Below are 24,697 nucleotides of genomic sequence, written 5' to 3' on the forward strand. Positions count from 1 at the left end.
CCACAACAGACCATGAAGCTAGGTAGGGACTCTTCCCTTATGCAACTCAGCCAGGTCAGACTCCCAGGCCACAGCCGGCCAGCTTTAGGCCCCCTTCCTTATCTCCTCTTTTCACCACGCTTCCTCTTCCGGGGCAGTCACCACAGCCACCTCGGGTCCCCCGCCCACCCCCATCAGTTCCCCACCGCTGACACTGCCTGCTCCAGCCCCCTCCGCCCCTTCTTCCTGTCCCTGTGGTGTGGTAGGGTGTTCTCACTCCAGAAGGGCGGGGAGGTGGGGTGCGGGTAGGGTGGGGCGTAGGGCGAACGCCACCGCAGGCACCCTGTTTCCCACCGACCCCCCACCCTACCCGGGGAGCCGCCCGGAGCTCCGCCCTGGGGTTGCAGGCGCACCTTCGGCGTCCACGCCCCCGCACACGCAAAGGCTGCCCCCCACCCGCCCCCGGCGTGCGCAGGGAAGCGCGCCTGCACACACGCACACTGCACAAAGACGAGCACCCCACTCCAGCCAGGCAAACGCACCTCACTCGGCAGCGCACACAGCGGTGCACACGCACCCGCACCCTCGCGTTCACACACGCGCACGTATACCCGTCCAGCGTGCGCCCTCACGTACACACACACACACGCGGGGCAGCACCCGTGTGGACCTTGAATGCCGACCTCCGGGCCCTGACGCGCCTGAGCCCTGCCCAGCGGCTGGCTGGGCGGCGCGCACACACGCGCACACCGGCCCCGCGGGCCCTCCCCGCTCGGGTGCTGGGCTCCCCGGCTCCCCGGCTCCCCGCCCCGGCCGCGGCGGGCGCTGTGCGGCGCGGCGGGACCGGGCGGGGGCGGCGGCCCGGAGCGCGGAGGAGGCGGAGCAGGAGCCGGGAACCGGCTGGCCCGCGCCCCTCCTGTCGGCCGGGGATTTTCCAGCCTGGGCGCTGACGCCGCGGACCTCCCCGCGGCCGCCTCGGACCATGGGCGACAAAGGGACGCGGTGAGTGCGGGCGGCGGCCGGTCTGGCGCGCGTGGGGGCGAGCCGGGCGAGGGCGGGGGTCCTAGTCCGTGTCCCGGCTGTGCGTGCGCAGCCACCCCGCCACCTCTGGCTCCGCGGCTCTCGGCTCTGCTCCACCCGAGGTCTCCCGTGTGGTCGCCGGCAGGGCTGGGGGCGCGGGGACCTGGCCGCGGAGACACACGCACACGCATTCATTCGCTGACACCCAGCACCGGCTACCCGGGCTCAGGGACGCAGGGGGCAGGCTGACACACAATGGCACACGCTCATGTGGATACACAGGCACACTCATCTATGAGCGCTCTGTTTTGGCACACACTGACATTCACTGCCACATGTCAGCACATCCAGTGACACTGTCACACACTCGCTGGTACACACTCATCAATACGTTCTTGCTGACACGTTCTTGTGTGGGGGGGGACACACAGGTCACACTCCAACACATACCAGTACTAACACACCTTCATGCTCATGTACACATGTTGACCTATCCTGATACATACACTTACACAAATGGTAACACTCTCACTGAGACACCCAACAGGAACACTTATGTTGGCATGTCTGTCACCAACAAAGTGTTCAAAAGACCACACTAGTGCTGACCCCCACAGACACACATCAGACTAATGCCCAGACAGACACCCCGGATCGCATGCCAACAGCCCATTGGGCCTCTGACACACTCCAGTCCCCACAAGTGAAGTGGAAACGCACACACCACACCGGGTGGGAGGCCCCCTGGAGCCTGGGAAAAATGCTTCCCTTCCAGGGCTTCCTTTCCCTCTGACCTCCCCAAGGGCTGCAGATCTCCTCCAGCAAGGGGGTGGGCAGAGGGGGCTGGGGTCTCCCTAGGAGCCTGCCCTGACGCAGAAAGGGAGAGGTCTGCCTCTGAAATGGGAAAGTGGGACAGAAAAGGGAGGGGGGCTGGGGCCCAGGACAAGCCCCTGTCAGGCAGGCATCTTTGGCACCCTCCATCCGCCCTTTCGCTCCACCAGTTCCCTTCAGTTCAGATAGAAGCTTCTCCCGTATCTCCTCTTACGCTTTCGGCATGAGCCCTCTTATTCATTCTTTTCCTCCTTTACCCTCTTCTGTCTTTGTACCTCACTTCTCCCCAGTCTCTTCTTCGTCTATGCCCTGCCTTACTCTCTCCTGACTTCCAATAACTATTTACAGAACACCTGGTGTGTGTGAGGCATAATGTGGGGCCAAAGGTGTGCAAGACCCACTCCTTCCCCACGGAGCTCGTAGACCAGAGAGGAAGGGCCCCCGTGGCCATCATGTTTCGGGACCACTGACAAAGCAGTGTAACACTCACTGCCATCTGACACTCACTCTCAACAACCTGAGAAAAGTCGTGCAGAGATTAGCTCCATTTTCCAGAAGAAGAAACCGGGGCTCAGAGATAACTTGTGCTCTGAAGGTTTAAAAACTGCCTCCTGCTGGCTTTGCGAGGAGGTTAACTTTGCTCTTCCTGTTTTCCCGAGGGGGAACCAGAGCTTAGAGAGGTTACCCTGACTTGCTTAAGGTCAAGAGGGGCCAGAGGCTGGAGTCTGCTTGATCCGTTTCTCTGGAGGTCACTGTTGGGCACTGTCAAGCCCCTCATGGACCCTGGTTTGAGGTCTGGGGGATGAATGGCTCTGTGGGTGGAGGCCCAGCTGGTGGTGGAGGCTGCAGAAGATGCCGAGGCATCTGCATTCACCTTGATGGCTAGCTCCCGTTGCAGTCGGCTGACCCGGGACCCAGGTCTGTGTCCTCAGAGGAACATGTGTGAGTCTCTTCCACCATGTCCAGGTACCCCAGTGACAGGATCTTCCTGATCATGGAGGTGGGACTTTTCTCCCTGCAGGGAGCCAGAAGCCCTTCCCCCTCCCCGTCGTCCCTCTTGTGCTGCTTCGCCATCAGGGTGACTCAGCCCCTCCTGGGCCTTGGTTAGCCTCACTGTGACTGGGGGGAAGTGTCGTTGCTCTCCTGCTGGCATAGGTTGTCAGCAGGATGGGCACCTGTTGGAGACCCTATCTCTGGAGCTAGGTATTTTCCATGACTTCCCTGCTGTGTCTCTAAGTCACTGGGAGCTTGAGGACCTTAGCTTTCCCACCTGTAAATCATAGCTATCCATACCTAACATTTTCAGGACCCTCCCTGTGTTTTCTGAATACACCTGGCAGGGGAGGAAGTGCTGCTGGAAGCCTGGTGCCTAGACCTGGCTGTAGTCCATGGGATGGTAGCCCCATTCTCTCTCCCAGGCTCCTCTGTAGTCCCAGGAGGCCTCCCTCTCCCTTCCAGACAGATTTCCTGAGTAATTTGGACGCGAAAGACACAATCAATAATAGGCCATGCCTTGCCTTTTCTGTAAAGCATGGGATTCTACTTTATCTCTGACTTAGACGAGGAGACGGCAAATGTCTAATACCCTAAGGATCAGGAGTCGTGCAGCCATCCTGCATCTGGATTTGCCACCCCCATATGAAAGTGACAACGGGAATGAGTCAGAAACAGTCACTGGGCCTGAGGAAGTTCCAGGGTCAGGGGGGAAAGAGGGTAGGAGAGAATATCTGGATATGATAAATTACAGGTAGTGTGATGACTCTTCTAACAAGCGCTCACGGAGCGATCAGACAGCCATTCTGCAAATGTTGACTGAGTGCTGGGGCTGGTGGTTCAGGGATGAATGGCTCTACTCGGTTTCCAAAAGACTGAGAGCAGAGCGAGGGATTATCCTGCAGGGTGACATGTGCTGAGGCCAAAGGAGGAGTCCCCAACACAGTTTTGGCAGGGGGCATGGTGAGGGATGCTTTCCTGAGAAGGAGATGGCATTGGAGCAAGAAGGTGGGGCTGGGGACGTCATTCCTGACGTGGGGTGAGGAATGTGACAAGGTTTAGAGACATGAGGCAACACGTGCCGCCTACGGGTTGGGCTGGGGTGACGAGAGTGAGCACAGGCTGGTTATCAACAGCCTGGGATGTCAAGCTAAGGAGAGGTTTTCTCCTGAAGTCCCCAGTGACTCAGAGAGGAGTGTGGGGAGGGCGGGGATGGGAGCAGATTTGTGTTGCAGAAGGATGCCTTTGGCAGTGGCAAGGTGCCTTTGGCCACCTGATGTGAAGAACTGACTTATTGGAAAAGACCCTGATTCTGGGAAAGATTGAAGGGAGGAGAAGGGATGACAGAGGGCGAGATGGTTGGATGGCATCACTGACTCAATGGACATGAGTTTGAGCAAGCCCTGGGAGTTGGTGATGGACAGGGAAGCCTGGTGTGCTGTAGTCCATGGGGTCGCAAAGAGTCAGACACGACTGAGCGACTGAACTGAACTGAAAGTGGGGCAGGCCTGGATGCAGGGAGCCCAGTGGGGAGGCTGAGGAGGAGCCTGGGAGAAAGTGAGATTTGAATTAAGGCTGTGGCAAGCATGGAACTGAGAAAGATGAACAAGGAGGTAGAGTCTATTAGCCCTACTCGTCCGGTGCCAGACATGTGCCAGATTTACATGCATGATCTCATGGTCCTCCCTCTGATTCTATTAGTGCGAGGACTGTTTCCATTTTCTACACCAGGAAACAGACTAGGAGAGATTAAGTAATTTGTGCACTGCCATTCATTCAATGAGCTTTTGAACCCAGGCCTATCTGCCGTGCTGCTCTATGCTTTCACCCAGAAGGAGGGGATTGTCTGACTCACAGGTGACCTCCCCTACCTTGCTGGCAGCCCCATTCTCAAGTCGAGCATCCCTTCTGTTTCTTCCTATTCCTACCAACTCAACTGACAATGTAAAGGATCAAAGTTAGACAATAAGAAGGACTTCCCGAGAGACAATGGGATGGAGCGACATTTCCTTTTCTACAGATGTTTATGAACTCTTCTTTTTTGGCAAGGAAGGAGGGTGGGTGTGATGGGGACACGTAATCACCAGCTCTCTGTGAAACTTGGCTGTGGTCTCGGTGGTTAAGCTCTGTGTGACCCATCTTGGCTGGAACATGGGGGAAGTCCTGTGGCTTTGGCCAGGGTCACTTATGGGACTGCCGGGAGTGGAAGCATTGAGCCTGACCCATCGTCTCTGATCCCTGGCTCTAGGCTGGCCTCTGGGCTTCAGACCTCTCCACAGCTGTGTTCCTTCTGAGCTTGGGCCTCCTTCCCCAGGGTTGAAGCCTCCCATTGGCATGGGTTCAGGGGTCCTGAGTTGTGGGTGTGCCATACACTGGGGATTCAGCAATGGAAGAATAACAGGCCAGGAGTCAGCACACCCTGAGTGGCCTCTGGCCTCTGCCAGGCCATCCTCCGCAGTGACCATGCTGGCCATCTAATGAGACCTGCAATGGGTGGCAGCTTGACGGGGAGCCAGGCTGGAAGTTGAGGAAGATATCGGGGGTCTTCTGCGTAGATGGGTCCAGATCTCAGGGTAGGGATGGACATGGGAGGCAAGCATTATGAGAGTCTTCAGTTTAGAGATGGTATTTGACTTGGCGATTATGGATGACATGGCACAGGGAGAAGGATATAGAGTTTGAAGAGATGGTGGCTGGGGGCATTTGAGGCTTTGGAGAGCACGTGTGCATAAGGGTGGAGGGAGGAGAAGGGAAAGAACAGGGGAGGCGGTGTCCTGGGAGCCACAGGGCAGGGAAGGACCAGCAGAGGATGGAACTGGGAAAGACCCCTGGCATTTAGGCAGAAGGCAGTGGCTGGTACCTTGTTGAGAGGGGTTTTGATGGAGCCATGAGGGCAGAGCTGGGCCACAATGGGCAGAGGAGAGTAGGGAAGGACCTTGTTTTTCTCTGCTTGGAGCTGGTAGGGAGCCTCTTGGAAGAAGGGTGTGAGGCCCTGGGTCAGGGGCACTGGGGGCTCTGGGTGTGGGGACCTGGGGGGTGAGGCTCAGCTGAGGACTGGGAGGGATGCTGCAGAGGTGTGAGATGGTCACAGCGGGGAATGTCTGTGCTGGCTCCTGAGAGAGGGGCCGCGCTGAGTTGGGCAAAGGGTCTTGAGAAAGACTTCCTGGGAGAAGGTGCCCCCTGAACTGGGTCCTGGGGCATGTGGAAGGCTTAGGTATTCTGGACAAAAGGAAGCGCCTAGGTCCACGTGAGGAGTGAGGCAGCGGCCATGGCGAGTGGGCTCTGGGTGCTGAAGTGAGTAGGTTTCAAGGCACTTTCTACTCAGGTTTTCATACCTCACATGTCTTTGTTACCCAGTTGGTGAGCTCCTTGTGATTTGGGGCTATTTCTGTTTCCTGTTGGCTCATCCATTGTCCAGCTCTGGATCTGGTTCATAGGAGATGCCTGGCAGGGATGTGTTGGCTGGACTGAATTACTTCCTCCCTTCTTGCCTCTACTGTCAGCCCAGGGGCTCCCTAGGTCTTTCCCATTAGGGAATGCTGAAGATGGAAGCCGTATTTCCCAGATGAGACCTGGTGCTGGGGGATCGCCTCCATCAGATTGAGAAGTCCTGAAGGAGAAGAGTACCACTCCTATCAGAATGGGCTTCCTGCAAGTGAAGCCTGGTTCTCCCACATTGGACAGGCTTCTGCAGGTGGGAGCCCTGACTCCAACATCAGGCAGGGGACTTCTGGGGGTGGGACATGTCTTCAGGATGAGCCCTGCTGGGGTTAGAACAGGGACCCTGATGGGTCCTGAGCATCGTCCGTCCCTCCTATGTGCAGGATGGGTCCTACCCTGGGGGTGGCTTGAGTACTAGTAGGGGGATACAGAACAGAGGGGGTGGGACAAGACAGGGCGGCTGCTTTAGAGAGGGGAACAAAGGACACTGTTGTCCCAGCCCCCTCCCCCCTCCCTCCCAAGGGGCCCTGGCAGGGCCATCTCTCTGGAGACGCACCCCCCCTTCCTGGGCCTGGCCCCGTCTTTAGTCCCACTTAAGAGGAACTGCTTGTTCCTTCCCAAGAGACCCAGTGCCAGATGAGGCCCCCGGGAGGCCCGGCCCCAGGGATCAGACCAGACAGGTCCTGGATTTCTGTGTGACTGAATTCACCACAGCCCGGGAGTCGCTTTTCCTCTGCCTGGGGCTGGGTCTGGCCTGGCTGAGACCATAGCCAGTGGGTCCTCATGTAACTGGAGAGGGATCTGGAGCGGGGGTGGGGGTGGGGGTGTTGGGGTCCGTGTCAGGGCAGCAGGAGGCAGGACTCCTTACTCAAGGTCTGAGTGCTTCGGTGGCCATGCTGGCTCCAGCCTTTCTCCAGGTGCGCTCAGAGGCCCAGAAGGTGAATGAATGTGGCCCCACACGAGGCAGGTGCTCCCTTCATCCTGGCCCTGAGCCTCTGGTCCCCAACTGGTCATCCTCGTTGTTTTGCAGCCTCACCCCCTTCCCTCCCAGCCGTTGTAATCAGTGGGCGTGGATGATTTTTGGCAGAGGACCACAGAAGGGGTGGGGAGTGGACTGCTAGGCTGTGCTGTCCCAGGAGGCTCAGAGATTCGCTCTAATGCTTTCTCAGTGCTGTGTGACCTTGGGCACAACATTCACCCTCTCTGAAACTTGGTGTCCCTATGGAAGTCAGATCAGCCAGAGGACGTGAAGCTCTTCTCCTGGAGTCAGTGTTTCCTGTGTGCTGGTAGTGGGTTTGGGGGTGACCTTCCTTCTGGAGGGCAGAAATGGGGGACTGGGCGGTTCAGGCCTCTGCCACACAGCAGTAGGACTGAGATCACTGGGGAGCTGGGCCTAGATGGCTGTGGGTTGCGTTCTTCCCTGTGGGACCAGGTTGTTGCCTCAGCAGCCTCCCACCGCTCAAAGCACCTGCAGGAACTGGCAGGCAGGCAGGTCCTAGGACACTTCATTTTCTCTGCCCAGGCCATGCCCTCCTCAGGTGCCTACAGCCTCCTCTGTGATCTGATTAGCATATATTAAAGGCTGATTAGCATAGTGGTTAGGCTCTAGGAAGAACCAGATTTCCTGGTTTCAAATGCCAGCTTGCCACTTCCCAGCCTGGCAACCTCTGGTGACTATTTAACCCCTTCTCTGCGGAAACTCCCTCAGTTGTAAAATGGGGTAGCAGTGGTGTTTGCCTTATAGGTTGTCTTAAGGATTAAATGAGTTAAAATAGGTACAGCTAGGAGATAAGCCCCTGGCACAAGTGCAGTGTTGCATGAGGTTGGTTCACAATGCCCTTCCTGTCCTTCAAAGCCTGGATCACTCATGGATCACTCATGGCCTCCTCCTTTAGGAAGCCCTCACTGATCTCCAAGTGCCTTGTGACTCTTTTTTTTTAACTGTATATTCATTCTCTCTCTCTTTCTTTTGGCACTCATGCCTCTGTGTCTTTGTAGGTCCTGGTTATTTGCACACTCATGATGCCCTTTGTGTGAGACCAAGGGCACTTGGCCCGAGTCTGTTGTCCCTTTGCACCTGTGTAGACCTGGAGCTCCGTAAATATTTGTTCAGTGAAGGAGGCTAATGTAGGTGTTCCACTGAGAAAAGATACATTTGGGGAGGGCATTGTGGTGGGTGAGGACAGAAAGACACCATTGCTGATTCTGAAATGTCTAATGATGGCCCAGAGTCACAGGCATTTGATTGTTCTCTGTAATCCAAAGGACGGAAGGCACAGGATGATGGCTTTACCTTCGCTAGGAGAATGTGTGTTCAGGCAACCTGGCGAGGGGGTCGGTGGCTCATTCCAACCTCTGTGCCTTTGTTCCTGCTGCTCCCACCATCAAGAATGTTATCCTTTCTTCTCTCTGCTTGTCCAAATTCTACTTCCTCAACACGTGCCCAGCCATCACTTCCTGGCCTGTTGGAGAGGGTGGGCTCTGTTCACCACACCCATCCTCAGACATTGATGGAGCCTCTCCTGGGTCTGGGTAGTATTCACCCTTTAGGAATCTGGCTATAGTATGTCCAGTGTGGTTTGACCTGACATGAGGAGGGGACCATGGCTTCCGATGACCCGGCGGTGGTCAAGGAGCTCTTTATGCACCTGGAGAGCCCTCCTTTGGCCTGCTGGCAGAGCACAGTTCTCCCCCACGGCTTCCCACTGGGCAAGTACTCAGAACCCACCTAATTACTGAGGACAGAGTTCTGGGCACCGGATCCAGCAGGCTGCGGTCATAATCAGCTAATTAAACCACCCGAACACTGCTTCTCGGTCCAGCAGACAGGAGAAAGAGGGGTGGTGAAGAGTCGTGGGAAGGAGAGGGATGCTCCACTCCGGGAGAGTTCAAACACCAGGCCTGCTGAGCCGAGCTGGGAAAGGAAGCAGGAAATGGGGAGAGAGGGTGGGGGGCAGGCAGGGAGAGGGACAGCCAGATGAGAGAGGGTGCTATCTGGGGGCCACACTCGAATGAGATGAATCAGAGCAGCCATCTGGTCTGGGAGGCAGGGATCCCACTTGGTCACTGTCGCTGTGACATCGTGGACAAACTGCTTTTCCTCTTTGGACCTCAGTTTCTCTGTGTGTCAAGCAGCGAAAGGGTTGGCCTGGAAGGTCCCTGGAACCCTTTGATTCGGTTCAACAGCTTGCAGGGGAGGAGGCGTCAACAGCAGACTGTGTTTCTGCCCAGTAGCCTGGTCTCTTGCAGCCCTGTCTTCTGAAAGGGGCGGGTGCTGCTTGGGACTAACCCAGCCTGAGACTGAGTCTCCGTAGGTTAATCACGAGGGAAGGGCGTAGATGGCATTGGGCAAGTCCTCGGCCTCTGTCGTGCCTTTGTCCCTGCTCTGTCCTCCTGACGTCCTGTGGCTCCCAAATTAGTGTCCTCAGCGAGTGACCGTTTAAGGTTGTGCAGTATCCTTTCCAACAGTCCAGAAATTTCCTAAGAAGCACCCTACAAGTGTAGGAATGGGCTTCCCTGAAGGTAAAGCCACAGGTTTGGAGTATGGATCTCAGAATCACAGAGACTTGGCTTTGTTGTCTAGCAGTATTGCTCCCTGACCTTTGGTGAGGGTCTTAAACTCTCTGGGTGTCAGTTTTCTCATTTATGAAATAAGGATAATATCCTCTATTGCAAGTAGTTGCTATGGGCAGAGAGGGTAGGGATTTGATAAAAGTCATTGTGACTCTTAACACTGGCAGTGGACTCAAGCTTTTCTTTCTGCCTCCTGTCTCCTGCATCCCCTCCCCCTTCCTGTCCTGCCCAGGACTGTGTGCTCTGCTGGGTGTGCGGGGGTGGGGGGCTGTGCTGGGCAGGAGGAGAAGGTCAGATGATGGCTGGAAAGGGAAGTGAGATTGCCCAAGGGAGGGGAGGGTGGAGCAGTTGGTGCTGGGGCAGACGGGGCCCCCCTCCCTTTTGGCCCTTCACTTATGGTGGGTTCTCTACGGGGAAGTGGGGAGAGCTTGGGGGGTCAGGAAGCTGGGGGCAGGGGAGGGCGTCACGGAGGGTCCCAGGCTTCTCTCCTTTATCCCCACCCCCAGGGGCTGGGTGTAGAGCCAAGGCCCTGATTTTCTGCCAGAGAAGCCAGCAGACCTCTGTTTCACACACTCAGACAACAGCCCTTCCTGGTTCTCAGCCCCTAGCGGGAGGTGTCTGCTTGAAGCCGGGGCACTTGGAAGGCAGTGCCTGCCTCGGAGGTCTGTGAGGTCTGGAGGAGAGGCAGCAAAGGAGGGGACCAAAGCCGCCTCGGCCTCCCCACGTCCCTCCCCGCGCCCCTCCCCGCAGTGCTGAGCTGTGACAAGCCAGGGCCTCTGACTCCAAGGAAGCTGGTTACATAACTCAGCCGGACTCCCTGCTTCCTTCTTCCATTCTCCCCAGAGAGGTCTCGGGAGGTGCTGTTTTGCCGCTTTGCTTTGATTCCCAGGCCCAAGAGGTCATTGAGACCGTGCCCCTGCCGAGGGCAGTGATAGGCGCTGCCCACACCATCTCAGGAGGAGAGCTGCGTGCGCTGCCCTGCTGCAGGCACCAGCTCAGCTCTGCACGCTGCCCCCCTTCCCATGCTCCTGGGGGCAGAGCTGCAAAGGGGAGAAGCCTCATTAGAGGAAACAGGCTGTGTCCTGAGATAATTTGCCTGCAAAGTGGCCCGGAGGGAAGCTGACCTCTCTGCAGCTAGAGGAACAGATAATCAGCATTTTCCAGTTTGTTCAACTCAGTTCCACAAACATTTCCCCAGTACTTGCCGGGTGCCAGGCCCAGACCTCCACTCAAGGCATGTTCCCGAAGCCATCTGCCCATCCACCCTGTCCCTGGCCCCGCCGTGGCGTGTCTCTCCCAGTGGGCAGCTGTCTTAAGAGGCGGCTCTGCTCCCATCTTCCTGCTAAGACCATGCCCTTTCTCGCAGACTGGGGCCTGGCTGTCCTGGGTTCTGGGGTGTCAGGGGCCTCATGACAGGAAGCATGGGGATTCCTCTGGGCTAAGCTTTTTTACGGTTGGTTTATGCCCTTGGTTTATGTTCCCAGTCAGCGCCCCCCTCCCCCAACCCTGCCTGTGGACGGATACCTCTGTCCTCACCTGCCTAACCACAGGCCCCGGGCTGGGCCTTGAGGTATGAGGAGGAAACAGACAAGTCTCCACCCTCTTATCACTGGGGAAGAGGGAAGAGATCACACCAGAATGCTGTCAGAAGTGGGGTGATGGGAATTCGTTTATACCAGGCGCAGAGCAAGCCCATTCATTTATAACCCGGGCAGAGCAAGGCCGGTGGATAAGGGTTAAAGGCAGCTGCGCAGAAACGGGGAGGTCATGGCAGCAAGCTTAGGAAGGTGAGTTTGACTTGAACCAGAAGTGACGCTTGTCTTGGCGGTGCCTGTGACTGATGTTCTCAGTGGGGACTGACTTCCTTCATCAGATACTTGGGCATCCACTATGCGCCAGGCACCCGAGTCAGACACTCTCTTCCTCTGGTGTCAGTAAGGGGTGTGGTGGGACTGCTAGAGGACACAAAATCTAGGGTGAAAAGTGAAAGTTCTGCCACGTGACATCAGAGTGAGTGTTCGGGCCTGAGGAGAAGAAATGGGGCAGGTGTAAGAGGAGACACCAGGCTCAGCAAGCCCTCCATGGAAACCAGGGGTTGCCTGGGTCTCCCCTGGTGGTGGGCGGGGGTTGGGGGGGCAAAGGCTTCACTCCAGCTGAGAAGACCCTGCAGAGGTCTGATGACTGTTCCCAGAGGAGTGATGAACCTGAAAGAGCAGAGAAACCATGTCTTATGAGAAACAGCTCTACCCTTGGGGGTCATAGAGTGGGGGTGGGGCACATGCCTGCAGCTCTAAGGGCTGTATCTGGGAACACGGAGGCCAAGTCGTGGCGGTAGAGAGAGGAAGCTCTTGGGGTTCTCACCTTCCCTCCATATCAGTAGTTTTGTGTCCGTGTGCTGAGTTTTTCTGCCTCTGGGCATAAAGTTTCCATCCTTTCTGTATCTATGCTAATGAAAGCACCCAGCACATTAGGAGGTTGATTTTATTATGGGTCTCTATAGCTCCAGGGCAGTGGAAGAAACCTGGAAGCATTTTTAAACTCGGTAAGGAGAACTTTCTTTTTTTGAAACAGATTTTAATGTCCTAAAAATGACAGAGATGATCACACGGCATAATGGAATGGTTAATATGCACATTTTCATTTCTTATATTATTTAGAGTGTTCACTTTGGCAGCAGCGACTCCCTATGCATACCTGAAACATCTCAGCCATCTCTGACGCTCACAACTTTGCAGAGTCAACTTTGCCAAGAAAATTAATAATAAATAAAGCTTTTTAGTAGAACTTTCGAACAAAGAGCCATAACCCAGTCCTAAACTGAGCCCTGGCACAGATGAGTTTTCATCGGATTGTAGAGGTGGGGTGGTGGTGGGGAAGGTTCTGAACTCCATGGAGAAGAGAAACCCTCTCCTAACCGTCAGGGCACTCAGCCTGATGGTGATGGATAGATACATGGTTCCATCACCAAAGTGCTTTTCTTCTCCCCATTCCACAGCCACCAGCTCAGTCCAACCCCCACATCTGGCATGGACTATTGCAGTGGTCTTCTGCTTAGTCTAAACCCCTCAAACCCTCCTCTCATTCTGAAATTCGCATCTGACCCTGTCCTTCCCCAGCTTAAAAACCAGTCAGAGACTTCCATGGTGGTTCAGTGGTTAAGATTTCCATGCTCCCAATGCAGGGGGCGCAGGTTTGATTCCCAGTCAGGGAAGATCCTGCATGCTGCGTGGCATGCCCAAAGAAAACACTGACCTGTTTCCTCTGTTTCCTGTGAGAAGGTTGTATTCTTCCAGTGGCACTGGAGGCCTTTTCCTCTCAGGCTCCTATCCCGATTCTCCCCACCACACAGCTAACATTCTGGCTACACTGACTTTTTGGATCTTCCCCCACAGCCTTTGTACTTTCTACACATATGTGTCTGTCCAAGCCAGTCTCTTTGTTTGGAATGCATTCCTCTTCTGCCTGGTGAAATCTCCCTTGTATTTTAAGGTTGAACCTGAGCTCAGTGCAGTTCGGCTAAATACAATGCAGTTGAGCTGCATTGAGTACCTGCTGTGTGCTTGGACATGACACCTTCCCTTGGCTCTGTGTTCACTGCCCAGGCAGAGTCAGTGCTCTGCTCCATGCTCCCTTGGAGCCTTATAGGTTTCCAAGACGGAGCGTTGTGCTGTAATTGGCTACTGTCATGTCAGTTTCCAGTGCTAGAGGGCAGGCATGTGTCTGGTACCTAGTGGACCTCCAGTTCCTGACGTGGGTGAGGCCAACCTGGGTAAGGTCTGGGTTTGCAGAAGTGCATTGAAACGGAGTACAAGCAGCACTTACACACACACACCCACACTCACACACACACACCCACACCTGTTATACTCAAATAAATGGGGGCCAGAATTGGGTATTGGGTAAGGAGTGAGTCAAGGAAAATTCTCAGGAGGAAGTGAACCCTGGGCTGCTGACCTGAAGGAGAAGCACTCTTTCTTCTTCTCACTTCCCTCCTGAGCCTGACTGAAAGCAAACAGCTGAAACTGTCGAAAGGGAAACGCGTACATTTTCTAATAGGGGTTGGGATCTCCTAGCCTAGAGATAGGAGAAGGCAATGGCACCCCACTCCAGTACTCTTGCCTGGAAATCCATGGATGGAGGAGCCTGGTAGGCTGCAGTCCATGGGGTCGCTAAGAGTTGGACATGACTGAGCGACTTCACTTTCACTTTTTACTTTCATGCACTGGAGAAGGAAATGGCAAGCCACTCCAGTATTCTTGCCTGGAGAATCCCAGGGACGGCGGGGCCTGGTGGGCTGCCATCTATGAGGTCGCACAGAGTCTGACGTGACTGAAGCGACTTAGCAGCAGCAGCAGCCTAGAGATGATTAAATAGGTGTATACCTCCTCCTCCCTTCCTTCCATATACATTTTCTGAACCTCGAGGAGATGCCAAGCACTAGGGCTACAAAAATTGATTAAATAAAACATGTCTTTGTATTTTTCTGTCTTAATGTTCATGTTGGAGCCTGTCCTTCCCTTTATCTGTCTTGTTGGAGTCCAAGTCTTGGCATGTCACTTATAGCTCTGGGACTTGAGGACTGGTCACATCATTTTTCTAAACCCTAGTTTTCCTATGCATGCGTGCATGCAAAGTTGCCTTAGTTGTGTCTGACTCTTTGCAACCGCATGGACTGTAGCCTTCTAGGCTCCTCTGTCCATGGGATTCTCCAGACAAGAATACTGGAGTGGGTTGCCATGCTGTTCTCCAGGGGATCTTGCTGACCCAGGGATCAAACCTGTGTCTCCTGGGTCTCCTGCCCTGCAGGCATATTCTTTGCCGCTGAGCCAGCAGGGAAGCCCTTCCTATGCACACCATGGAGGAGATAACACATCCGGTAAGGTTGCACTTTGTAATGTGTATGAGGGGCTACACAAGTGCCTTTGACAGTGGTCCGTCTTGGAGTGAGCACTGCTCTCAGACCGCAGGCTTCCTGAGCACGGGGAGCGTGTCCAGTGTGTCCTCCCTGCCCAGCACAGGGCCAGGCACACAGTACATTAGAGTGATCAACTATCCCAGTTTCCCTGGTCGGTCTCAGTCCCACATCTAGGGAAAACTCTCAGTCCTGGGTGAGTGGAGACCATTAGTTGGTCACCCTATACCATGGTCTCCATAAGGGTTTGTAGAACAGATATACGGATGAATAAATCATGAGGGACAGAGTCAGGACTTGGAGAGCAGAAGCCTGCATTAAGTGGCTGGCTTGTGGTATGAGAAGTGGTCTTGTGAAGGGTCTAGAAGGCCCAGCAGGTAGAAGGTGGGAGGCGGCCACCGGGCCCTTTACTGCTCTGCAGGGAACACAGAGGCCCTGAGTCTGTAAGGCTGTTGCTTTCAAGTAGGTTTCAGGCTTCCAAGGCCCATGTGCTCTTCATCAGACTCATCCAGGGAGAAGGCAGTCATTGAGGTCCACTTTCACTTGGCGGGTCTGTCACGAGCGCCCAGTCTCTCCTTTGCCTTTGAAGCTAGAGGCCTTGGCTCCTCCGCCTGCCATGTTTGGCCAGTCTGCCCACTGCCTTCTGAAATGTCCACTCCAGATGAAGTGGAGGCCTGGGCCCAGAGGTGGGAGAGCAGGGCTGCAGCCCCATTCGCTAGCTCAGGCCCAGAGAGAGTGGGGCCTCCGTTTCCCCACCTGTTCCTTGGGAGGCAGCCCCTCCTGCCGGGGCGTTTGAGGGGCATCGCTTGTGGAAGTCTCTGTGGTGTGTCTAACACTATGTGCATGTGCTGGGCTGTGCTTAGATGCTTCAGTCGTGTCCGACTCGTCGCGACCCTATGGACTATAGCCCGCCAGGCTCCTCTGTCCATGCAGTTCTCCAGGCAAGGATACTGGAGTGGGTTGCCATGCCCTCCTCCACGGAACCTTTCTGACCCAGGGATCAAACTCGTGTCCCTTGTGTCTCCTGCATTGGCAGGTGGGTTCTTAACCACCTGGGGAGCCCAGTGTGTGCATAACTAGTGTTGTTGGTTGTCCACATCTATAAATGGGGACGATAAAACTTGCTCTGTATAACTCGCAGGACTGCCGTGTGGGCCCAGTGGGATGTAGGAGGTGGGAACACTTGTCAGCCATGTCATAGCCTTTAAATATTTGGGGAGGAGGGGGTCTCAGAAGAGCTGCTCCTGCTGGCCCTGGGGTTCCAGCTGCAGATGGAGGCAGGCCCTTCCCACCAGGCGTAGAGGGACCCTCTGGGGTGTGCCTTGGCACTGCTGTCCGTGTGACCACACAAACCCCGTGCCAGGCCCTGTGCTCGGGTGGCTCTGCTTCTTCTGAAACCATGGCAAGAGAGAGAAGGCTAGACAGATGTGGCAGGGTTTAGTAGCAGCAGGACGCGGGACAAGAAGAAGGAATGTTCCGGAGCCTCGTCTGTCTGTTGGGCTGGAGGCAGGGCCTTTGTGAAGGCGGGTTGTGCTCAGATCGCCTCTGGGCCCTTCCTCCAGCCCAGAGGCGGATTCACCGTGAGGCTGGTGCCGCTTCAACTTCAGGCCTTCACGCTCCAGGGCCGTTTCCAAGGCCCAGCAATGTGTCTACGGGCTCAGAGGGCTTGAGAAATGTGCACAAGGAAGAAGATATTTTTGTTTTTTATAAGAGAGCTTCCAAACTACATGAGCTTCAGTCCCTTTCAAGCCTGGATCTGCCCCTGCTCTGGCCACGAGTCCTTTGTGCCAGGAGGTTGGCGTCACGTCGCTGCACGTCCTCAGGGAGTTCTCATCCCACTGTGGACTTGGTCATCACTTAGAGCCCTCTCTGCTGAGGCAGGACCTGAAAGACATCTGGGAGAGCCAGTTCTGGGCCAGGCCAAGCTGGAGAAGGAGAAGGGGACAGCAGAGGATGAGATGGTTGGATAGCATCACCGACTCAATGGACATGAATTTGAGCAAACTCTGGGAGACAGTGGAGGACAGAGGAGCCTGGTGTGCTGCCGTCCACCCAGGCTTTGCGGAGAGTCGGACATGACTTAGAGCCTGAACAACAACAACAACAACAAGCTCATAGCTCTTGCTTGCTGTGTCAGTAACAGACTGGAAAGGTCTCTCTGCCCTCAACCTTACTCATCTGTGAAATGGGCATAGCTCCTACCAGAAAAGGCTGCGGAAAGGTTGTCATGGGAGCTCAGTAAATGTTGGCAGAAGCTGGATGGACATGATGCAGGGAGCCCACCCCTTCTGTTGGGATAGCGTTGCTAGCTGTCAGATTCACCTGCACTGTACGATGCGGGGCAGGGGGTGCTGGTCAGATGAGCTAAGAGCGGGGAAAGGGTTCATAATCTATGAACTACAGCTCTCTTTGTCAACTGAGTGGCCCTTTTGTGTGGGAGGTGCAGGGTGGAAGTCTGGACTGTCCTTTCCCACGGGTGGAGGGGTGGTGGTTGGTGGTGGTGAGGAGCCTAGCTGAGTTTGTGCCTGAGCAAAGCTGCCTGTGTGGGCTAACCTGACCTTTCTTGCTCAGAAAGGAAGGTAAGCCGGCAGGGTGCGTTGCTTCCCCCTGCAGATTTAGGGAAAGCTGGCTGAGTGGTGGTGGCATCCTGTCCCTTCCGACTTCCAACATCAGTGCCCCTTTCAGGGAGTGGGGGAGGGAGGAGCTCAGGCGGGAGCTATGAGGTAAGAACATGGGTTTTGGTGTCAGGTCAGGTTTCAGATCCCACCCTTACTGCGTGTTATGTCTGTGACCTTGAGACAGTTAGATATAATTTTTATGAACCTCAGTTTTTCTCATCTTCAAAATAGGGTTGATAAGGGAATTTCCTCACAGTCCGCTGGTTGGGGCTTGGCACTTGCATCCCTGGTCAGGGGAACTAAGATCCTGTAAGAGGCAAGCCATGATGCTTCCCCCTCCCTCTGCCCAAATGGACGTGATAATATCCTCCCCAACACCCCAGGGTTGCTGTAAGGCCTAAAGGAGATAATATAGGCTAAGCACAGTGCCTGGCACACAGTAGGTGCTCAGTATATGCCGATTGTCCCTCTCTTCTGCCCCGTGAACCTCATCATCCTGTCTCGCACTCCACCCTTTACCCTTTGGAGAGTGCCCTCAGTTGGGCTGCAAACTCCCTGGGGGCATCTGTTGTGTTTAGTTCATCCACCTTTATGCTCCAGCCCTGGCACAGCACCTTCAACGCACTTTGAATTGGTTGGCGAGAAGCTGCACTGGCCCCAAGAAAAGAGGACTAAGTTTTAACCCTAACTCAGTGCACACCCACTGTGCGCTCCTGCTGAGGCCTACTGTGTGGAATCTGCTCTGCAGAGCTTGAGCGGCTGCTTGTAACTTGCTGGAATCCTCTGCGCTGGCCGCTTTGTTTTCTTTTCTTCCAAGCACTTAGCACTCATGTAATCAAATCAGTCTTTGGTCAGCCTTTAAGATCCATCTCTCTCCACTGGAATGCAAGGGCCACAGGAGCTGTGTCCCCAGGTCCCATGCCTGGCACAGGGGACACGCATACGCTTTTGTTGGCTGTCCTTTTCTTTCCCTTCTCTGAGCTCAGGCTTGGTATCCCTCCCAGCCCAACCCCTTTCCAGCTGGGGCAAGTCTTCCTGCTTCTTTCAGATTCAATTTCCTCATCTCTAATGTGGGCATAATGGTGGTCCCAGATAATCAAGTGATCAGCTGGGCCTGGAGCAAGGTAAGGACTCCATCACATCAGCTCCTATTTTTAAAATGATCTCCAAGGGTCCTCGCATTTCTGACCTTCAGTGATCTTACCGCCTCTGTCTGGGAGGTGACTGGGGAGAACATTCCATTCCTCGCAGACCCTCTGCACTGGTCTCACAATGGATTTGGAATTCTGTGCAAACTGTTTATGTTTCCCCAGCAGAGTTTATTACCCAACTGGGCCTTCTGCAATTAATTACGAGCCGAGCAAATAACTTGTCCCTGGGAGGCTGGGCTTGGCATAAACATTTACATCCAGCCAGGGGCCAGCCCAGGGGCTAGGCTCCTTCTTCAGACTCAGGAGCACAGAACGGTTAGAGGATTAGGGTTGGGACGGCTGGGATGGGGTAGGGGGTGGGGCCAAAGAGAAACAGCTTTCCTTCAACAACTTTTCCTGGGCCCCCATCTTAGCCTTTCAGGTGCTGGGCCTCTGCCTTCTCTTTTAATCTTCCTCAGTACCCCACAAGTAGAGTCCCTGTTTGCAGATGAAGAAATATGGAAGAAATTGAGGCTCATGTAAATTAAGGGATTTGACCAAGGACACACAGCGTGCAGGAGGGGCAGGATCTGAGGGTTCCCACAGCAGCTGTGAAGAGCAATAGACTAGAGACGAGAGGACAAACAGTGGGAACTCACTAAGGGAGTGAACATTCATCTGATCATTGGTCATTCATTCATCGTGTATGTGTCGGCCCCTGTCGCACGTGAAGGGGGCGTGAGGAGGCGGTGGTGACTCTTAGTGACTGGGCTGAGACTGTTAGTCCCCAGTGAATGCTGGAAACTCCCTCAGGATGTCCATTAACAGACCAGCTTTGGCTGAAGGAGGTTTCTTGGAGGGCTAGGAAGGGGGCGGCCTCTCTGAGTCTCTAGTGGTCATAACCGCCTCATCTTATGCCAAGAGATGGCTCCAATGTAAGTAGGCTCTAAGGTCAGCCTCCTTATCCCAACCTGGAATGTGGAATCCCAGAACCTTGGCCCCCTGCCTTTGGGCTGAGAAACCTCAGAAAAGGTTTATCTCCAGGAATAGCAGGGTCCCTCTTTTATGTCTGAGAGGGAAATGGCTGATTGGCAGGGGAAACCTTCCTTGCTCTCCTGATCCCCCGGCCCTGCCCCACGGAGGGACTGTGAGTACTGTGTTTTCTAAAGGCCCCTCTTCCAGCCCAGCAGTTCCTGCTCCCCTCCACAGCCCCACCATGCAGCTCTCTGGAGCCTTCCGCTGGGGGCCGTCTTCTGTCTTTGCAGAGAGGAGAGCTGAGACCAGGGAGGAAAAGGTACCTGTTCTGGATATGGTGTGCCTGGATCCTGGAACCCCTTGGCTTCAGGTCACGCTGGAGACTGGGGCCCAGGCTGAGCCATCCACTGCGTGTTGCCCGATCCTGGCCCAGAGCCTGGCGTGTGGTAACTGATGCCCAGGAAACATGTGACCTGGGGGAGAAGTGACCGGCTGATGGGACACGTAGGAAGGACACTGTGGTCTGGGAGGCAGGGGGCTTCAGTCCATGGCACTGTCTCTCCCAGGAATGGACCTTCTGGGAACCGAGGTGAGATGATAGTCCTCACCCTCAGGGCTGTGGTGAGGATCAAAAGGCAGCAAGTGACTATTCACAGTGGACAAAAAGTGGAAACCAGTGGCCCTAACGTTCATCAGTGTATGCGTGGGTAAACAAATTGAGGTCTGTTTATAGCATGGAGCATCATTCAGTCAAGAAAAGAAATGAAGTACTGATGCATGCTGCAACATGAACCTTAGAAACACTGTGTCACGTGAAAGAAGCCAGACACAAAGGTCACATACCGTGTGATTTCATTTATATGAAATGTCCAGAATGGATTCGTCCATAGACCCAGAAAGCCGGGGCTGGTTGCTGGGGCCTGGGAGGAGGGGCGGCTGGGAGAAGAAACCACTTGGGAGTGATGAGTTTTAGTGTGGAGGGATGGAAATGTTTTGGATCTGGAGTAGAGGTGGTAGTTCTGCACAGCGTTGTGACTGCAGTAAATACTGCTAATTGTTGACTTCAAGCTGGTAAATTTTGTTATGTGAATTTCACCTCAATAAATTATTGTTTTAATTGCTAATAATAAAAGCAGCATTGTGAGGAGGAGGCCCTGGAGATGAGATACGGGTGTTCGGGGGTGAGGCTGCTGGAGAAAGGATGGGTAGAGGGAGGGGCTGTGACAGGGAAAAGGTGTCCAGTGGGTGGCACTTTGGGAGCCTGATTAGGACCAAGGGTTCCAGAATAAGAATGGTTGGGGGCTAAGATGTGTCCTTGGGCTGGTTATTCAACCCCTCTTTGTTTCAGTCTCCCCTATCTGGAAAATGGGAATCATTAAGTTTTTATTATGGCAATCTAAATCTTTTATGATCAGTCCTGAATATTCATTGGAAGGACTGATGCTGAAGCTGAAGCTCCAATACTTTGGCCACTTGATGAGAGGAACTGACTCATTGGAAAAGACCCTGATGCTGGGAAAGATTGAAGGCAGGAGGAGAAGGGGACGACAGAGGATGAGATGGTTGGATGGCATCACTGACTTGATGGACATGAGTTTGAGCAAACTTTGGGAGTTGGTGATGGACAGGGAATCCTGGTGTGCTGCAGTCCATGGGATCGCAAAGAGTTGGACACGACTGAGCCACTGAACTGAACTGAAATCTTTTATGATGGAAAGCTTAACAGTTTTCTTGAGGATTAAACTAGTTAATATTTGTGAAATGCTTAGAATAGTGCTTGGCACAAAGTAAGATCTGCATAAGTGTTAGCTACATTTATTATGGCTCATTCACATTTTTATTTATTTGTTCATTTACTGAGCACCCCTGCTGAGCCAGGCCCCCGGGCTGCATTCTGGGGACACAGCTGTGAACGTGACTCAGGGTCAGCTCTGAGGAGCTCCCTCATGTCCAGCCGTGCCTGCAGCTTCAGCTGTTAATGAAAATTGTTTATCACTTCCCGCTTCTCTGGAGCTGCCTGAGCAGGCACTGTCTCCCCTGGGATCAGACAGGTCTCCTCCTGAAAACTCCCCCTGGGTTTGGGGGCTCACGCCTTGGACTTGGAGGGAGGGCTTTCCGGGGCCTCAGTTTCTCTACCTGTCAAGGAGGAGGGCAAGCTGGCCGTGCCCTGGGGTTCCTCTCAGCCTCTTGTGGCCTCCAGACCTCTGAGTCACATAGTTCACCAGCCTGTGTTTGGGATGGGTCTAAGGTGTCACATCTGCTGAGATTTAATTTATAAAAAGTAGACAGTCTTTTTTTGGGCTGGCATCTGGGGCAGTAGGGGTTGGCAGGGAGTGGGGGTGGTCCTTCCTGAGCTCTAGCCTTCACGGACTGGGCTCCTACCCGCTTTTGGGTATGACCAGCCCCCATCAGTATTCCCCACCCCCCAGTAATCACTCAGGCAGAGTCTGACCACAGCTCTCCTAGACTCAAACCGTCTGATTCTTGCTGCCACCCTGTGGGCACCTCTTCTGTTGCCATCCATAGTCTATGGCACCTCCAGTCTATGGCACAGTCTTGGTACCTCCTTCCACCCCTTCCACTGACCTCTGCACGGTCATATGCCTTACCCCCTCACTGGGACAACCAACACACACACACACACACACACACACACACAGAGTCACCTGGCCACTTGCACTCCCATTCACCCCCAGCAAAGTCTTGCTGAGTGCTTGTTCCCCTTTCTCATCCTCCAACACCTGGATCCACACCCGCCCATCCCTCGCTCTCTAGCCACCTGCCCTCCGCCCCCCATCCCAGCTTGGTCTCCACCGTTGGTTTCCCTTCCCAGATGCTTGTCACTGAGGTTGTCTCAGGGCAGAAGGGCAGAAAAGTCCTTCCAGGAAGGAGCTTGCTGTCTCAGTTTCCTTTTAAAAACAAAGCTATGTCTTGAGTAACATGAATTGGGCCTTCCAGAACTGCCCCCCTGGTGGTGGAAGGAGGTACCAAGCAGGCAGCTGAACAAGGAGAGGAGGGCAGGGGCAGAGTCAGGCCAAGCCAGGCTCTCTGGGTCTTGGAAAGCCCCGATGTATTCGTATTCCCCTTATTTCTCAAAGACACAGGCATCTCATTCTCATAGACACGGTTCCCGGCCCTGGAGAGCTCGGCACACTGTGATCAGGGAGGGTTTCTTTGCCAGAACATTCATTTTATTCAGCCCTTCGCTCATTCATCCGTCTTTGCTCTGTGCCAGGCCCTGTGCTGAACCCTGGGGACAGAGTGGGGTGGGACCTGGTTCCTGCCTGAGGGCCGATGAGAGAGTCTGCTTTGTACTCACCGGGATGCCTTGCCTCTGATATGTGCCATTCATTCATTCCCTCATTCAGCAAATGCTGGCTGAGTGCCTGCCACGTCCCTGGCACTGTTCTAACACTGGGACACCAGCATGACCAAAGCAGGTGACAATCCTTACCAGCCTCACCAGGCTGTCATCCTAGAGACGGGAATGACCAGAGTTTTGAGGGGTCATTTAAAAGAGCTGACATTTATTGTTCGGTAATTATTTTAAAAACACAAAATGCTTCACGTTTGGACAAGAAGATAGCAATCATCCATAATCTCGTGACTTAGAACTTTACGAAACAGTTTTTTTTTGGTCTTTGCGATCCTTGCTATTATGTGTATATGTGTCCTCGTGTGCATGCACGTACCTGTGTTCAGACACAGTTGCGCTTAAGCTGTGTATGACATTTGGATTACTGCTTTTTTCCTTCAGCGTTTCCCGTGTCATTAATTTATCCTAATATCCGTGTTTGCTAATGACACATAAGAGTTCCTCATGTGACTGCTCAGCAGTTTATTGAACCATCCCCTTATTTGGTATTTACGTTATTTCCGGTTTTTTGCTATGTAAATAATGTCGGAATGATTAGCTTTAAAGTCATCCGACCGCTTCTGGAGGGCAGAATGCTGGAGGCTGCAGAGGTCCCAGGCTCATGCCACCACCTCCTCCCTTCCTGCCCATAAGCGCCACCTTCTTCCCTCTGGGGGAAAGGAGTTTCCTTCTAGGTAACTATCAACATGAGGTGTTCCATTTATCTTTAGCTACATAACCAATCACCCGATAACTTAGTAGCTCAAGCAACAACATTCATCTCTTTATCTCCCGGTTTCCATGGGTCACGAACATGGGGGGAGTTCAGCTGGCCAGTTCCAGCTCAGGGCCTCTCCTGTGGTTGCAGCTGGCGTGGGGCTGTGGCCGCTGGGTGCTTCCAGCGAGACCTGGTGATCTGGCGTCTGGCCTTGTCCCACTCTTTCTCTTTCATGGCTGCCTTTCTAATCTAGGCCACCTTCATTTTTCACCTGGATGAATAATATCAACTAAGCGCACCACACTCTCCATGAGCCAGGTATTGTCCTATATTGTCCTAAGCTCTTTACACACATGAAATCGCTTGTGTCATCCTCACAACAGGGACCTTCTTGGTGTTCCAGTGGTTAAGACGCCTCTTTCCAAGGCAGGGAACTCCAGTTCAATCCCTGGTTATGGAACTAAGATCTTATGTACTGCATAGCCAAAAGGTATATTAAAAATACTTAATCCTCACAACAACCCAAGGAAGCAGATGCTGTTGTGATCTCTCTTCTAGCAAATAAATGGCAGATCCGGGACCTGAACCTGGGGCAGCCTCCTTATTAATTCCGCCCCTTCGCTAGTCTCCCTGTGTGTGTTATGGCCTCTCTGCCCTCCAGTCTCCAGCCAGTGGCCGAAGCAAGCTCATTAAAGTACAGCTGCCTCGTGTCTGTTCCTCACTGAAACCCTGCCGCCGTCTGATCACTGTGACAGTGAAATCCACCTCCTGACCAGGCCACCTGGTGACTGGACCCTGCTGCCCTGCCCCTGCTGGCCTCACCTACCGGTCTCCCTCAGCGCCTTCGTCCCCCAGAGCCTTCCCACTGAAGGTTCTGTTTCATTTTGGTTCAGTGCAGCATCCCACCCTGGCCCCCTCCAGAATTACACCACTGCTTCTTTTTCAGCTCCTAACTCACCTGTCACTTGCTGGGGAAGCCTTGACTTTCTCAGGCTGATGGGTCATGCATTCTACACTGGTGGAGCCCTGCCCCTGACAGCATGTAGCCCGAGAGTCACTGTGTACTATTGGCTCCCTTTTGCTGTCTTTCTTGCAGGGCTGTTGTGTTGCACACGTACAGGGGATGCCGTAGGCACTATGGTCTGTGCCATA

The 24,697-nt window shown here is 54.1% G+C and overlaps 1 protein-coding gene across 2 annotated transcripts in view; it reads left to right on the forward strand.

The window, feature by feature from the left end:
• The first annotated feature begins 451 nt into the window (after window positions 1-451).
• ARRB1 (arrestin beta 1) overlaps window positions 452-24,697 on the forward strand; it is a 78,525-nt gene continuing 54,279 nt past the window's right edge. The window contains exon 1 of one of the 2 annotated variants that reach the window (XM_070383694.1): window positions 452-981. In XM_070383694.1, coding sequence (XP_070239795.1) covers window positions 962-981 — 20 coding nt within the window. In that variant the 5' untranslated portion in view covers window positions 452-961. The remainder of the gene's footprint in view (window positions 982-24,697) is intronic. The other variant, XM_070383695.1, reaches the window with a different exon arrangement.

Source organism: Bos mutus, chromosome 15 (assembly GCF_027580195.1).
Source record: "Bos mutus isolate GX-2022 chromosome 15, NWIPB_WYAK_1.1, whole genome shotgun sequence".
Classification (NCBI taxonomy): domain Eukaryota; kingdom Metazoa; phylum Chordata; class Mammalia; order Artiodactyla; family Bovidae; genus Bos; species Bos mutus.